Genomic DNA, 17,182 nt, shown 5'->3' with positions numbered 1-17,182 from the left:
CAATAGGGAAATGCAACACACAGAACCCAAACAAAATACAAAAAGGGAATGGAAAGACTTAACTTCAAAGGGGCTATGGAAGCACCAGGAACTCAGCCGAGATCCACACACCAGCTATCCACAACTGAAACTGAAGGTATAAACCGCACAGTATAGTGTGAAAAGGAACTATAAATAAGGAAGGTTAAATGACCCCATTAGCAACACCTGAGGCAAGGGGTGTGGCCATTACCAGAAACAACACAGACGCCTATTGATTCACAGGGAAAACCTGTCAGATCAAACCACGTATTGCCAGTCTCAACGATCTCCTGCCACCTGTCGCTGGAACGTCCGTGACACGGTGCCCGTATTGCAGCCCGCAAACAGCGCGTCCGCAATATGTGGGCACCGGCCGTGTGCGCACTATATGACGGATGCAGACCCATTCACTTGAATGGGTCTGCAAACCGGAAGGTCGGTGCGAAACGGAGGCACGGAACCCCACTGAAGCACAACGGAGTGCTTCCGTGTGGTTTCTCTCTGTGCCTCCGCCTCACAAAAAAAATAAAAAATAATAGACCATGTTAAATTTTTTTGCGGTGCGGACGCATCACAGACCCATTCAAGTTGAATGGGTCTGGATACGCTTGCCGAATCCACAAGGATGTTGCCCGAATGGTTACAGGTCATGAGTGTTCTGGTGCCCCAGGCGATCAGGGCGATCAAATTTCCAGTGATGATGCATTCATTAATGTTTGTCATGGCGACATCCCTTTAAGCCTCCATAGCCGTAAATTGGGTACGGTAATAAAACATCCATGATTAATAAATTAACAAATATCAGTTTATTAGCAGTGTGTTTTCTTTCACAGTGACAAAAACATCTGTCCATTTTCAGAGTTGGCAGATTATTTTTCTTCAGAAGTCTTCTTCAGCGTTTTTGCTGTGCACCTTTTTTAATGTGAGAAGTTTTTCTACAGCTGAGGCTATAGACACTTCCCCATGGACCTTGTTGTCTCGTGTCCGCACATTGACTGCATTGTTTGCCTTCTCTTTCTCACCAACCACTAGAAGAACATAAAGTTTCCTTGTTAACAAGATGTCCATGCAACACACAAACAAGCAGAAACAATGTGACTACACTACATTAACCCTTTCAGTACCGGTCCACTTTTCACCTTAAATCTGTCACTTTATGTGGTAATAACTTTGGAAAGCTTTTACTTATACAAGCCATTCTGAGACTGTTTTCTCGTGACACATTGTACGTCATGACAGTGGTAAATTTGAGTTGATATATTTCACCTTTATTTATAAAATAATCCAAAATTTACCAAAAATTTAGAAAAATTCACAATTTTCTTAATTAGAATTTTTCTACTTTTAAGACAGATAGTAAGACCTCATAAAATGGTTATCAATCAACATTCCCCATATGTCCGATTTATGTTGGGATAATTTTGTTAATGTCATTTTATTTTTTTTAGGACGTTAGAAGGCTTAGAAAAAGCTATTTTTCAAATTTTCAACAAAATTTTCGAAACCATTTTTTTAAACACCAATTCAGTTATAAAGTGATTTTGAGGGGCTTACGTAATGTAAACCACCTATAAATTACCCCATTTTAGAAACGACATCTCTCAAATTATTCAAAACTGATGTTACAAACTTTGTTAACCCTTGAGGTGTTCTACAAGAATTAAAGGAAAATGGAGGTGAAATTTAAAAATTTAGAGAATGCCAAGAGTGTGCAAAGCAGTAATCAAAGCAAAAGTTGGCTACTTTGAAGAACCTAGAATATGACATATTTTCAGTTGTTTCACACTTGTTTGTTATGTATATAATTCCACATGTGTTAATTCATAGTTTTGATGCCTTCATAGTCATGAAAATAAAGAAAACTCTTTGAATGAGAAGGTGTGTCCAAACTTTTGGTCTGTACTGTATATTACTCTGATTCTGCAGTTTACAGAAATACCAAAAATGTGGCGGTAAACTGCTCTATGGGCACGTGGCAGTGGTCAGAAGGAAAGGAGCGCGATATGGATTTTGGAGGCAGATTTCGCTACAATGGTTTTGAAGCACCATTTTGTATTTGAAAAGACTCTGATGTACCCCTACAGTGGAAACCCTCAAAAAGTGACCCCATTTTGGAAACTACACCCCTTAAAGAATATATTAAGGAGGGTACTGAGCACTTTGACCCCCTAAGCGTTTTACGGAATTTGGAAACACTTGGCTGTAAAAATGAAAAGTTTTGTTTCTTCCAATAAAATGTTGCTTTAGCCTCAAAACTCTTCATCTTCACAAGGGTTAACAGGATAAAAAGCACCCCATAATTTGTTAACCATTTCTCCTGAATACGGCAACACCCAATATGTGGTGGTGAACTGCTGTGGGGGCACATGGCAGGACTCAGAAAGGAAGGAGCGCCATATTGGCTTTTGTAGCGCAGATTTTGATGGATAGGTTTATGGGTGCCATTGGTTTTTATTTTTTTTAAATGATTGTGATTTAGGGGCTAATCTTTTGCGGGATGAGGTGATTGGTACCATTTTGGGGTACATAAGACTTTTTGAACGCTTGGTATTAAACTTTTTGTGAGGCAAGGTGAAGCAGGGTATTACAGACGCGGTAATAGCTAATATGTCTATAATTTTTAGATATATTTTTATCAAGTTTTACACAGTGAAATCATTTTTGAACAGAAGAAAATTTTGCTTTTGTGTTGCCATTTTCTGAGAGCCCTATTTTTTATTTATTTTTTGGGCAATTGTCTTAGGTAGGGGCTGATTGTTTTGCAGGATGAGATGACTGTTTGATTGGTACCATTTTGGGGTACATAAGACCTTCTGATCACTTGGTATTACACCTTGTGAGGCAAGGTGACCAGAAAATGGCTTTTATTTACCGCGTTCACCTGATCATGTGATATTTTAATTGAATCAGAAGTGAATGGGCACTCTTATAACTGGACCACAGATCTAGTATAATAACACTATTTTTAATTGTAAATAATAAGATATTAGTACACGGTAGGTAAAATAGTATGCAAATCCGAATCAGAATTCTATATGAGTATCCATGCTAATATGCATTAAAGGGTTTCTGTCAGCCCACTAAACAGTTTTATATTTTTTTTGTTTAATAATAACCCCTACACTGCGATCTCTGCATACATAAGTAAAATAATAATTTTCGTTCAGTAGAATTTGATAAAACGCTATTTTTATAATATGTAAATTACCTTGCTACCAGCAAGTAGGGCGGCTACTTGCTGGTAGCAGCCGCATCCTCCGATCCTAATGACGCCCCCTCCGCATTGTGATTGACAGGGCCAGGGAACGGAGTCATTCTCTGCTGGCCCTGCCTGTTTTCATTCAATATCTGGCGCCTGCGCCGCGGCCGTACCCATCTTCAATCTGCGCAGGCGCACTGAGAGGCGGCCACTCACTCGGCCGCTCCATCCTCAATGCGCCTGCGCCGATGACGTGACATCTACACCCGGCGCAGGCGACTTGAGGAGCGAGCGGCCGCCTCTCAGTGCGCCTGCGCAGATTGAAGACAGGTACGGCCGCGGCCCAGGCGCCAGATATTGAATGAAAACAGGCAGGGCCAGCAGAGAATGATTCCGTTCCCTCGCCCTGTCAATCACAATGCGGAGGGGGCGTCATTAGGATCGGAGGATGCGGCTGCTACCAGCAAGTAGCCGCCCTACTTGCTGGTAGCAAGGTAATTTACATATTATAAAAATAGCGTTTTATCAAATTCTACTGAACGAAAATTATTATTTTACTTATGTATGCAGAGATCGCAGTGTAGGGATTATTATTAAACAAAACAAAAAAAACGGTTTAGTGGGCTGACAGAAGCCCTTTAAGATAAAACATCCTAAATAAAAATGCAGGCCTGTAAATACACAATAAAATACAGTACAATAAAATATTAATTCACTAATATAGCTGCTGAAAATATACAATCAGTTCCAATCCTAATGGTGGCGGATTAGATAGACTAGCTTCTAAGGGCCTGATGTCCCGGCCAAATAGATATTACAGGTGGGTCAAGTCCGTCCAGTCCCCAGATTGGAGAGGTGGACTGGCAAACCCACTGCACTACGATAATTGCGGCAGTGACTGATTAAAGGTGAGTCCCTGTGAGTAAAGAAAATCAAATCCAAGGTGCTATTGAAACAGTGCTAATAAAAAAGTGCCGATAATAAAACAGTCCAAGTCCATCCATCTGTTCAGATACTAAAAATAGGTGTGCAACAAATCCAATAGTGCAGAGTGTATAACGTGTCACTGTGCTCAAATTAATATAATATACAGTCACAATAGTAGATCATATATTGTCCTTTAGTCTGAAGGGGCTCGGCAATATTGATATAAAGGCTGGATTGCACTGATTGCCGTTTTCCTGGAAATGAGACTTTTTGCTACAATGTTGCAAGTTTCCTAGGAATAGAACTTATACTCAAATGTTGCAATCCAGAGGGTTTAGATTCAACACCATAAATGCAACAAAGTTTTGCAGCGATAAATATCAAAGGTTCAGCAGTGTTAAAGGGCTTCTGTCACCCCATTAAACCGTTTATTTTTTTTTTCTTTACTAATAATCCCTACACTGCGATCTCATCATACATAAGCTAATTAATGATTTTCGTTCAGTAGAATTTGTTAAAAATCGATTTTTATAATATGTAAATTACCTTGCTACCAGCAAGTAGGGCGGCTACTTGCTGATAGCAGCCGCATCCTCCGATGGTAATGACGCCCCCTCTGCTTGTTGATTGACAGGGCCAGGGAACCGAATCCTTCTCTGCTGGCCCTGCCTGTTTTGATTCAATATCTGGCGCCTGCGCCGCGGCCGTACCTCTCTTCAATCTGCGCAGGCGCACTGAGAGGCGGCCACTCACTTGGCCGCTCGCTCCTCAATGCGCCTGCGCCGGGTGTAGATGTGACGTCATCGGCGCAGGCGCATTGAGGATGGAGCGGCCGAGTGAGTGGCCGCCTCTCAGTGCGCCTGCGCAGATTGAAGAGAGGTACGGCTGCGGCGCAGGCGCCAGATATTGAATCAAAACAGGCAGGGCCAGCAGAGAAGGATTCGGTTCCCTGGCCCTGTCAATCAACAAACAGAGGGGGCGTCATTACCATCGGAGGATGCGGCTGCTACCAGCAAGTAGCCGCCCTACTTGCTGGTAGCAAGGTAATTTACATATTATAAAAATCGATTTTTAACAAATTCTACTGAACGAAAATCATTAATTAGCTTATGTATGATGAGATCGCAGTGTAGGGATTATTAGTAAAGAAAGAAAAAAAAACGGTTTAATGGGGTGACAGAAGCCATTTAATTTAGTACTCATGCACGATACTGTTGTTCACTCCGTGGCGACTGTCGAAACGGACGCGGCAATACCTAATATTTCTACTTTTCTTTTTTTCCCTATTTTTACACATTTTATTTGGGGAAAAAGAGGCTTTTTTGCAAAAACTTTATTTTTTTAACTTCCTTTTTCACTTTATTTTTTGTACTATTCTTGGACATTTAACTTTTGGGGGTCTGATCCCCTTTACAATGCATTACAATACTTCTGTATTGTAATGCATTGGCTGTACGTGTATTACACACTGTAATGCACTTACAGCTTCTTGCCTGTGAGATCCAGGGGGCTGGATCTCACAGGCTCTCATGGAAGGCAGCCACGATGCCTAAGGAAGGCATCGGGTTGCCTTCCCAGCTATCGGGTCCCTGTCACAGCAGCGTGGGGACCTGATGGACACCCCGCACCCGGCAGGATACTGCACATGCCGCAGTCAGCGCTGACAGTGGCAGTGCAAGGGTTAATGCGCTGACATCTGTGTTTTCACCGATGCCAGCGCATACAGCAGGGGTCCGGCTATCAGTCACTGCCGGACCCCTGCAGCTGGTGCAGGAGCGCCGTAGCTGTACGGCGCTGGGATTTCTGTCCCATTTTCCACGTACGGCGCTGGTATCCTACGGGTTAAAATACTCTAAAGTATGGTTTTCCCTTATTTGTCATAATATCTAGAGTTGTTCCACTGGAAATTACAATCCTCAGCATTGAAATTGCAACACCAAGAAGAACAAGCTGTAAGGTTATGCAAATCGAGGAAGTAGCAGGTGTCACCAAGATCTGTGAACAATATACTTTTTAAGCACCTAGTTCCAATCTGTGGCATGTCAGAGGGGCATAAAAGCCAGATTGAAAGCAAAATCTTTTAGCCACATGAAACCTCAAAGTCATTTGGGATGACTACGTGATGGCTTCTGTTCGTAAACATGCCAGTTATCACCACTTGTCGAAAACTGAGAGGGACAGATTCCTTCAACTGAGAGACTTTGGCTTATCACTCTGGCAGATCACTAAGCGCCAAGGTCGAGATGTCAGCACTGTTCAACATTGCGTGTCCCAGTGGAAGGGGGAACTAAGATGAACTGTAATGACAGCAAGAGGTGTTGGTCCATCCTCTTCAACAACGAGTCACACTTTTGTCCCGGATACCATGATAGCCGGAGATTGGTCTGGAGGCAACTTGGGCAACACCATGAAGAGACCTTCACAAGGGAATGTCACACCGGTACATAATGTACGGTAGCTGGACCCCTCTAGTCTTTATCTCATGTACACTAACAGCTTGGCATTACATTAATTAAGTCATGGAGCCAGTGGTACAGCCATTTCTCCAAAAAGTCATTTCTCCTTTTTCAGCAGGCCAATGCCAGGCCACATGATGCTCATGCTACTATGAGCAGCTTGTGTGGCCTAAATGTGTTACAGTGGCCTGCAGCCTCTTCAGACTGTTATGCCTTTTCAGAAGTATAAACAGTTATATTTACTTATTCTAGTTATAATGGATATTCATTGCCTTTAAGAGCAATGTTGGTTTATATTCACTATTTTGTATCGATTCTTAATATAGGCCGAAGTAAGACCATGGGAAGAGTACTACGCCATTCAAAGGAACTAATGTTATTGTACAAATCAATTATACATTAGACGGTTAGAAGATACACAACACCTGCAGAAGTAGATGCTTCAGTGTATTTCTTACCTGAACATGAATTCCACAGTGTGAGAATTGTCTAGATGTTCCTCAAAGTATATATTCATGTATCAAAGTTCGTCCCTCAGCTCTGAGATAAGGCCTCCTGATGTCAGAGGTGTGTTAGTATTTAAGATGTCAGGCATGTATGAGTTAAGAGATTTCGTAAACTGCAGAACCAGGGGTGTTGTGTATCTATGTCAGTGCACATGTCCGATGGACTATGTTGGTAAAACATTTAGAGAGCTGCGCCGTCGGATATGTGAGCATATTAATGATATAGAAAAAAGAAAAGATACTCCGATCGCAAACCACATGGTGGAAGTGCACGGCGGCAACCCGGAATCCCTCAGGTTCTCGGCGTTAGAGGTCATATATGAATCAGAGAGGAGGGGTGACTGGGACCGACGGATTCTCCAAAGGGAGACAGAATGGATTTATCGTTTACGGTCCCAGTCCCCCAATGGCCTCAATGAGAGATTGACATTTTCATGTTTCCTATGAGACCCTGTCCCTGGTGTAGTGACGATGAGGACCTGGGTTTATTCTTATAATAAACCTTTTTCTGTGCTTTGACTCCTAATAAGGTTTTTTTTGGGGGAGTATTTGAATCAACACGGGAAGTGTCTTTATATGTACAGGGTGGGCCATTTATATGGATACACCTTAATAAAATGGGAAAGGTTGGTGATATTAACTTCCTGTTTGTGGCACATTAGTATATGTGAGGGGGGAAACTTTTCAAGATGGGTGGTGACCATGGAGGCCATTTTGAAGTCGGCCATTTTGAATCCAACTTATGTTTTTTCAATAGGAAGAGGGTCATGTGACACATCAAACTTATTGGGTATTTTAACAAGAAAAACAATGGTGTGCTTGGTTATAACGTAACTTTATTCTTTTATGAGTTATTTACAAGTTTCTCTTTGTTTACAGCCATTGACATGTCTCCGAGGTTAACACGTGAGGAGAGGATAGAAATTGTGTTGATGTCTGGTGAACGCAGTAACCGGGTCATTGCAGCAGATTTCAATGCAAGACACCCTACGAGACCACCTATCTCCCATGCTACAGTTAGCAAACTGCTTGCTAAGTTTCGTGAAACTGGTTCAGTGTTGGATTTGCCAAAATGTGGACGCATGAAATCTGTCTCTAATGAAGAAACATCAGTGGCTGTCCTAGCTTCATTCAGCAAGAGCCCACAGAGTAGCACTCACTGGAGAGTGGCATTAGTCGAACATCCCTTCGGCGGATATTAGCTACTCACAAATGGCACCCTTACAAACTCCAGCTACTGCAGCATCTCAATGAGGATGACCCAGATCGGCGCACTGAATTTGCAGAATGGGCAAAACAAAAATTGGAACAGGACCCTCAGTTTACGCAGAAGATTTTGTTCAGTGATGAGGCAAACTTTTATGTGAATGGTGAAGTTAACAAACAAAACCACCGCTATTGGTCTGACACTAACCCACATTGGATAGATCCCTCCAAGACTGTTGGAACAAAAAAATTGATGGTATGGTGTGGTATATGGGGTACAAAGATAGTGGGGCCATTCTTCATCAATGGAAACCTCAAGGACACTGGATATGCAAAATTGCTACATGATGATGTGTTTCCCTCTTTATGCACTGAAGCTGGCACGTTCCCTGAGTTTTTCCAGCAAGATGGTGCACCACCACATTATGGGTGTCAGGTCCGAGCATTCCTAGATGAACAGTTTCCTGGAAAGTGGATTGGTCGTCGTGGGCCAGTTGAATGGCCCCCAAGGTCTCCCGCTCTGACCCCCTTAGACTTTTATCTTTGGGGTCATCTGAAGGCAATCGTCTATGCTGTGAAGATACGAGATGTGCAGCACCTGAAACTACGGATACTGGAAGCCTGTGCTAGCATTTCTCCTGCGGTGTTGCTATCAGTGTGTGAAGAGTGGGAGAAGAGGGTTGCATTGACAATCCAACACAATGGGCAGCACATTGAACACATTTTATAAGTGGTCAGAAACTTGTAAATAACTCATGAAAGAATAAAGTTACGTTAAAACCAAGCACACCATTGTTTTTCGTGTGAAATTCCCAATAAGTTTGATGTGTCACATGACCCTCTTCCTATTGAAAAAACAAAAGTTGGATTCAAAATGGCCAACTTCAAAATGGCCGCCATGCTCACCACCCATCTTGAAAAGTTTCCCCCCTCACATATACTAATGTGCCACAAACAGGAAGTTAATATCACCAACCATTCCCATTTTATTAAGGTGTATCCATATAAATGGCCCACCCTGTATAATCATAATTAATATATAATTTCATTCTAGTGGAGGCTTTATATGAATCATACAGCCTACAATTGTATAATGAATTATTTTTGTTTAATCTAATTGGTCCACCTTATAATGCCAAATAGTATGATCATAACTTTAATCATGTCACCTTAATATACAGGATCGCCCCCTCTATACTCCAAACTCTAATCTTGTCATCTAACTACTTAATGTTATCTATAGATCGCCCCCTGGGACTTTAGGTAGTATTGTTACAGGGCCAAGATGTCTAAACATACAATCATCCACCTCCCTGACTCACCATGTCATCGGAAGCGCTGTGGAACGCATGTTGCGTTCCATTGGCAGGAAGTCGGCGTCAGGTGGAACGCAGGATGCGTTCCAACTACCGGAAGTGAAGCTGAGGCTTCACAGAAAGGAAAAGCCAGCAGTGACGCACACAGGTGTATTTAGAGTGCGTTCCACTGACCAGATATGGGCCATTAAACAAGTAAGGAAAGCATTAAACAATTAAACAAGCTATAAAAAGGAGTGTATGTCCCTGCCTCAGTAGCAATCTTGCTCCCAGGACGTCAGGCTTGGTACCAGGCTCCCCCTACCAGCAGTGGCCATGCAGTCAATGCATCACCTCCTCATCCAGAGATAAGTAATAGGTCCCTTGGACTGATATGTTATCTATGTTTAAACCAAATTCACTGAGGTATATTCCTTGGTTGGCAATAGTAGCAGGACCTATCTGAGGCATTTTTTGTGTATTAGAACTTGTGCTGCTAAGGAGATTGGCTTTCCTAGTTTTATGGATTGAGATGTCTGAGAAGTATGGTTCACGGCACATAAGGTTTATCATTACATACAGTACAGACCAAAAGTTTGGACACACCTTCTCATTCAAAGAGTTTTCTTTATTTTCATGACTATGAAAATTGTAGATTCACACTGAAGGCATCAAAACTATGAATTAACACATGTGGAATTATATACATAACAAACAAGTGTGAAACAACTGAAAATATGTCATATTCTAGGTTCTTCAAAGTAGCCACCTTTTGCTTTGATTACTGCTTTGCACACTCTTGGCATTCTCTTGATGAGCTTCAAGAGGTAGTCCCCTGAAATGGTTTTCACTTCACAGGTGTGCCCTGTCAGGTTTAATAAGTGGGATTTTTTGCCTTATAAATGGGGTTGGGACCATCAGTTGCGTTGAGGAGAAGTCAGGTGGATACACAGCTGATAGTCCTACTGAATAGACTGTTAGAATTGGTATTATGGCAAGAAAAAAAGAAGCTAAGTAAAGAAAAACGAGTGGCCATCATTACTTTAAGAAATGAAGGTCAGTCAGTCAGCCGAAAAATTGGGAAAACTTTGAAAGTAAGGGCTATTTGACCATGAAGAAGAGTGATGGGGTGCTGCGCCAGATGACCTGGCCTCCACAGTCACCGGACCTGAACCCAATCGAGATGGTTTGGGGTGAGCTGGACCGCAGAGTGAAGGCAAAAGGGCCAACAAGTGCTAAGCATCTCTGGGAACTCCTTCAACACTGTTGGAAGACCATTTCAGGGGACTACCTCTTGAAGCTCATCAAGAGAATGCCAAAAGTGTGCAAAGCAGTAATCAAAGCAAAAGGTGGCTACTTTGAAGAACCTAGAATATGACATATTTTCAGTTGCTTCACACTTGTTTGTTATGTATATAATTCCACATGTGTTAATTCATAGTTTTGATGCCTTCATAGTCATGAAAATAAAGAAAACTCTTTGAATGAGAAGGTGTGTCCAAACTTTTGGTCTGTACTGTATGTGTGCTTTCTTGATACGGCTCATAATATATGTCATCATTAATCCTATATCTGTAATTGTGGGAACGGACATTTGAGCGATTATTAATTGACGTCTTTGTATTTATATGCCTTTGTACCTAGCCCTTTCTATGTGGGGGGACCTTTTGGAGTTATTATATCAGTGTACATTTTTCTTAAATATAGTATTGGGCGACATTGGTGCCATAGGCCATTGACTAGCTATCTAATGGTCTGTGATTAAGAAAAAGTTGTGTACCCGGCATTGGGTGTTTTTTTACATATGATATATATATGTTTATTGTGTGTCCTTATATGTTTCTTCACCCATTATCTCTCCCCTGATGAACCTTCTTTAGGGGAAACGTGTTGGGAGGTCTTAGTGTCTTTTTAGGGAGAGTTAGGATAGGTACGGGACCACAGGCCATCCACCATCAGGGTGTTCCTGTGGGATGAGGTGATAGCGAGGGTTCCCATAGGGTTAGTGGGGTCCTTCGCGTTTGTCCTCTCCCTTATTCTGTCTTTCCCCATTATTTCTTGTATATGTTTGTCCGTATTGTAGTCGTCTTCACAGGTGGATTATTATTATTTATTAAAAATTAAGAATAAAAGTTATGTTTTATTCATGCTTACTGTGATCCCATGTATGAGTTAACCCTTAATGGTATGATGCTTATAGCTTATACAACAGTGTCACCTAGGTATGAGTAGGTAACACTACAACAGTAGCAAAAGTACATTCTGGGTAGTGTTATGACATCACATTCCTTATCAATGTACACGCCTATCCAACAATGATTGGAAAGTTCCAAACTAGGAAGATGTGCTCATCTGATAAGTTTTGGTTAAGAAACCACATGCCAAAAAGGTGGGGGGGGGCCACAAGAAGAAAAAAACAAACAAAGAAATAGAGCCAGGAGAAGGATCTTGATTATCAGGACATTTTGGAGAGCTGACTTCCCTTAGACTCTGCACATGTTTTAACCCTTGGGTAATGTATATTACTAACACTGTATATTACCAACACTATACGTCCGCTTATTGCGGACGTATAGTGTTAGTACTACATTAATATTGGTGGCAGTGAAAATGCATATCACTGAAAACAAGATCTGATATTGATAACAAGAGAGCTTCTCTGTTGGGAATCTTTATATTCCCTAGTTTGATATCAAGCTGATAATTTATAAGTTTTATTGCAATACTACCGTTATCCGAGATCGGTCATAGTTAGCAGAGCAGGGGCTCGTATCTGTCATTTTCTTGATTGAGTTTCTGTGCATAATCAATTGATTTTATATCTCTCACAATTTTAAAGCAGTATTGCATAATATTCTTGTGTTGGTTGAGTAGTGTTTTGTTGGCACCATATAGTGGTGAATTCTGGGTACTGTATATCATTGAAATTTACATTGATACATTTATGATTGTATTCTAAATGATTGTATAATAAATCATTTATATTTTTGCATAGACGCTTGTACCCTGTTCTTACTGATTGCACAAAATAATTAGGTTCTCGATCGAACTCTTTTTGAGGTGTCTATATGTCCACCTCATGGATCAATATCATTTGCATTTGCTTTATATCCCCGACAAGACCTGTGTCCCATCGTGCACATCTAGGATGTCATTGGTCGGCAATTGCAAAGGGAGATGACAGCAGCAGATCTTGACTATTTGAGTACTCAAGTACACCCAGCGTGGCAGAACATTCCTCAGACAACCATTAATAACCTTATTGATAGCATGCCTAAGTGTGTAAGTGTGTGTGGCGCTCATACTTGATGCTGGATAAATCGAGATGTTTTGTTTCCATTTTTTATCATTTGCATATAATTAGAGGTGTTTTTTTTTTTACTGATGATCTATGCAATCAATAGATCAGTATCTGGTGGGGGGTCAGACACCTGGGAACCCTGCCGATCAGCTGTTTGAGAAGGCACCAGTGGTCGCAGTAGAACTGCAGCCTTCTCTCTGATCACCAAGCACAGCACCGTACATTGTATAGCGGCTGTGCTTGGTATTGCAGCTCAGCTCCAGTCACTTCAATGGGGCTGAGCTACTGCTAGGCTATGTGACCAATAAACGTGACACCACATGGCCTAGGAAAAGCTGAGAAGGCACCAGCACACGCAGTAGCCCTGCAGTCTTCTCCAAACAGCTGATCAACAAGGGTGCTTCTTGGTGTCAGTATTTCAAAGATGAGCTATATAAACATTAAGGGTATGGCCACAGGGGAGGGATTTTTCCGTTGCAGAATTGTGGGTAGAATGTCTGCAGCGTTTTAAAATCTCATCCACATGCTGCAAAAAACAATCTGTTCTGAAACAAACCTGTGGTGCAGATTTTAAATCCACAGGATGTCAATGTATGCAGCACATTTCCACTATGGATTTAACCCTTTGCAATGCATAGGGTGAGATCTGCGGCAAATCAGCATGTATTTTCCGCTACAGTCCCGTTAGGTCACACCCATGAATGTGCATCATCGATTTTGCCGGTCTCCCCAACCTAGTCTTGTATTATGTATTCTGTCCTACTAGAATCAGAAATTCTTCAGCAAATAAAATTATCTGAGATATTAATTTTACTCAAGTTTTAAAATTCCTGCTCAGCCATTTCTCACAAATAAAATTCCCTCTGTTCCAAAAGTGGCAACAGGAAAAGGCAGCCAACACAGCTCATATAGGGGTTTACACTACCGACAGATGCTGTAGTGACAGCAATTTCAGGAAGTAATTTTTGGAAAGCACAGGGAAGGTAATTATAACTAAAGCTTGTCATATACATTAGATGAATGTTGGCCAAACTTGCCAATTATTGTGGGCTAGCCAACTGGCCATCTAGTGTGTATGGGGGTGTCCTAGAATTTTAACATACCTGACTGACCCTTTGTTCTCAAAGCAGGTGTGTGAGGTGGGCGAGGAGGAACAACTGTCGGCCAAGGGTTAAACGAACGTGAATGGCGGTGCAAGTGGCTGATCAGATTTTTTTTTTAAACTGTTTGTTTTGTTACATCAGGTAAAGAATGCAAATGCCTTTAGCATTTTGGCATTAAACATTGTTTTTCTATCATCATACTTGCTATGCTACCGACTGTCAACAGCTTCTGGAAACCTTCTTAAGATAAAATCCTGCTGTGTGGTTTGAAGTTCCAGCTATGCACATTATGGAAGCGGTCATTAGCATGCGGGAGGCACAGGAAGGTGCGGGAGGCACAGCACTGGCTGCATTCACCTTTCCTGGTCTTCTTCCAGGCCCCGCTCTGTGTCCTGACACGTACAGTGTCAGGACGTAGTGCACGTAGACGCGCACTACTGTGCACTGTCAGTTCATAGTACAGCACGGCAGGAAGAAGACCAAGGAGGGTAAGTGAATCTGTCAAGTGGCAGCACCATCCGGAGCTGGAGAGGTACGTTTATTTTTTTATTTATTGATCTGAGGCTAGGGGAGCTGATCTGAGGCTGGGGGGGCTGATCTGAGGCTGGGGGCCTATTGGGGGTCTGATCTGAGGCTAGGGAGGGTCTGATCTGAGGTTGGGAGTTCTGATGTGGGTGTGATCTGAGGCTGGGGGGTCTGATGGGGGTGTAATCTGAAGCTGGGGGGTCTGATCTGAGGTTCGGAGGTCTGATCTGAGGTTGGGAGTTCTGATGGGGGTGTGATCTGAGGCTGGGAGGTCTGATCTGAGGTTTGGAGGTCTGATGGGGTCTGATCTGAGGTTGGGAGGTCTGATGGGGGTGTAATCTGAAGCTGGGGGGTCTGATGGGGGCTGGTCTGAGGCTAGGGAGGGTCTGATCTGAAGCTGGGGGGTCTGATGGGGGCTGGTCTGAGGCTAGGGAAGGTCTGATCTGAGGTTCGGAGGTCTGATTGGAGCTGATCTGAGGCTGGGGGGGGGGGCTGATCTGAGGCTGAGAAAGGGACAAAGGTAGGGACAGTTGCGAAGAAAGAGGAACAGACAGTGGCAGAGAGAGTGAAAGCTGGGTGAACCCCTCTCTGGGTTTAGCTTGGCTGTCATTAATGCCAAATAAAGAACTAAATATATAACATTCTCAACTTAAATATTAGACTGCTATATGTGGTCCAAAAGGCGCATGTACTATTTGTAATATATATAGTGCAGGCGCCATTTGGTGCTGCAAAAATACAGCGCTCTAGATTTTTTTAATTGAAGCGCAATTTCTGTAACTTGCCCCTAAGTCAGTTATGTTTGACCAAATATAGCTGTCAAATTTTTAAGTTGAGAATTTTGTATGGTCCCCGAATGATGTTACAAATATCCAAATGGCCCTCGGCAGCAAACAGGTTCCCCACCCCTGGTGTAGGTAAACGCCCCTAACTGGTAACATCCAGTTGTCAAATAATCCATAAACTTCTAATAGAAATAACAGAGGAATGGCAACACAAAGTTTAAAGAAATAATGCCCCTGAATTGCTATTTCACGAGTAATACGGTACAAGTATTTACCATACAAGACATGTCAGGGGAGGTGACAGGTTCTCTATAAGATGATAATATTTGGCTGTTAAAAGGCTACTTTGTCTTATAACTGAGTGTATACAGCTCTAGTATGGTTAATGTTCTATAGTTACCAAAAATAAAGTTGTACTGAGCCAGTTGTGCATTTCGTATCTTCTTATTCAGTGTGCAACTATGATCCAAGTCTACATCAGCCATGAATCCTGCAACAAAAAATTCTTTGCACACCTAAAATTACAGTCAAGAGAATGCAATCAGTATTAATGGGTACAAATATTCATAAAGAGCTTGTATTAGACTCGCACATAGTCGGCCAGATCATTGCTAACAAGTGTTTGTAGTAATGCTTGTTAGCGATGATCTGGCAGTGTAATACTGCCGCCGATTAGCCAATCCAGATTTTTAAACTGAATTAAAACTCATTGTTTGCCGGCGGCAGATTGTTCTGTCTAATCACGACCTGCTGCCGGCAAACAGCTAGTTTGTATGGGGATGAGCCATGGCATTAGCGATCACTCCTCCTCGTACTGTGAAAGAGATCACTGCATGTAATAGCAGCGGTCTCCTCCACTAACGAGCAAGTGATAGCCAGGAAGGAACACTTCCTTCCCAACAATCGCCTGCAAAATCTGCATGGCTAAGATGGAGAGATCAGATGCACATTCCAATATTTCTCATTCGAACAGATGCAGGCAAATGACTGTACACAACCTCAGGAGAAAGAATGATTTATTTATTTTTCCTCTGGCTTAGCAATAAGTTCTATATACTATACATAGTCAAAGCACAAGCAGTATCAGTCTGCCATCGCAAACACTGCCAAAAAAAAAAGGGTCCCTGAAGTGGTTAAAGCACTCCACCTGAATGGTTCACACTGCATTTTAGCCCCATGCTTGGGTTTCCATTGAGTATATACATCTGAAATGGCATACTGCTACGGTAAACCATGACAGATGCATTCATCTTTGGACTGTATGATCTGCTTTGCATTATGTTTCTACCTTTTTTCCCCAGATAATATAGTGTAGTCTACCACGCTATTCTATCTGGGGAGGGAAGCAGAAAAGAATGTTTGTCCCATTGAATTGAATGGATCAGTCGCAGTATATATTTAAAGTATAACTGCCATTCTTTTTTTTTTGTAATGTATAGGGACAATTATACTGACAGTTTTTGTAATCTACTTTAATTACTGAAATTGTACATTTCTATTAGAAAAATAGCATTAGGCTGGGTTCACACGAGCGTGTCCGGATTAGGTCCGGATGCGTCCCGGTGTGTTGCGGCAAAACCGTGCGAGTAGGAATGCAATTGCAGTCAGTTTTGACTGCAATTGCGTTCCGATGTTCAGTTTTTATCGCGCGGGTGCAATGTTTTTTGCACGCGCGTGATAAAAAACTGACACTGGTACCCAGACCCGAACTTCTTCACAGAAGTTCAGGTTTGGGTTAGTTGTAGTGTAGATTGTATTACTTTCCCTTATAACATGGTTATAAGGGAAAATAATAGCATTCTGAATACAGAATGCATAGTACAATAGGGCTGGAGGGGTTTAAAAAAATAAACTCATT

At 42.0% G+C, this 17,182-nt stretch overlaps 1 protein-coding gene across 2 annotated transcripts in view; it reads right to left on the bottom strand.

Annotated features, from left to right (window-relative positions):
• Positions 1-804: 804 nt before the first annotated feature.
• LOC120985747 (threonine--tRNA ligase 2, cytoplasmic-like) overlaps positions 805-17,182 on the bottom strand; it is an 85,318-nt gene continuing 68,940 nt past the window's right edge. For both annotated transcript variants that reach the window (XM_040413860.1, XM_040413861.1), the window contains exons 24-25: positions 15,725-15,839; positions 805-1,049 (exon numbers count right to left, since the gene is read on the bottom strand). In XM_040413860.1, the coding sequence (XP_040269794.1) occupies positions 901-1,049; positions 15,725-15,839 (264 nt within the window). In that variant the 3' untranslated portion in view covers positions 805-900. The remainder of the gene's footprint in view (positions 1,050-15,724; positions 15,840-17,182) is intronic.

This window comes from Bufo bufo, chromosome 1 (genome assembly GCF_905171765.1).
Source record: "Bufo bufo chromosome 1, aBufBuf1.1, whole genome shotgun sequence".
Taxonomy (NCBI): Eukaryota; Metazoa; Chordata; class Amphibia; order Anura; family Bufonidae; genus Bufo; species Bufo bufo.
This window is presented reverse-complemented; position numbering and strand designations above follow the sequence as displayed.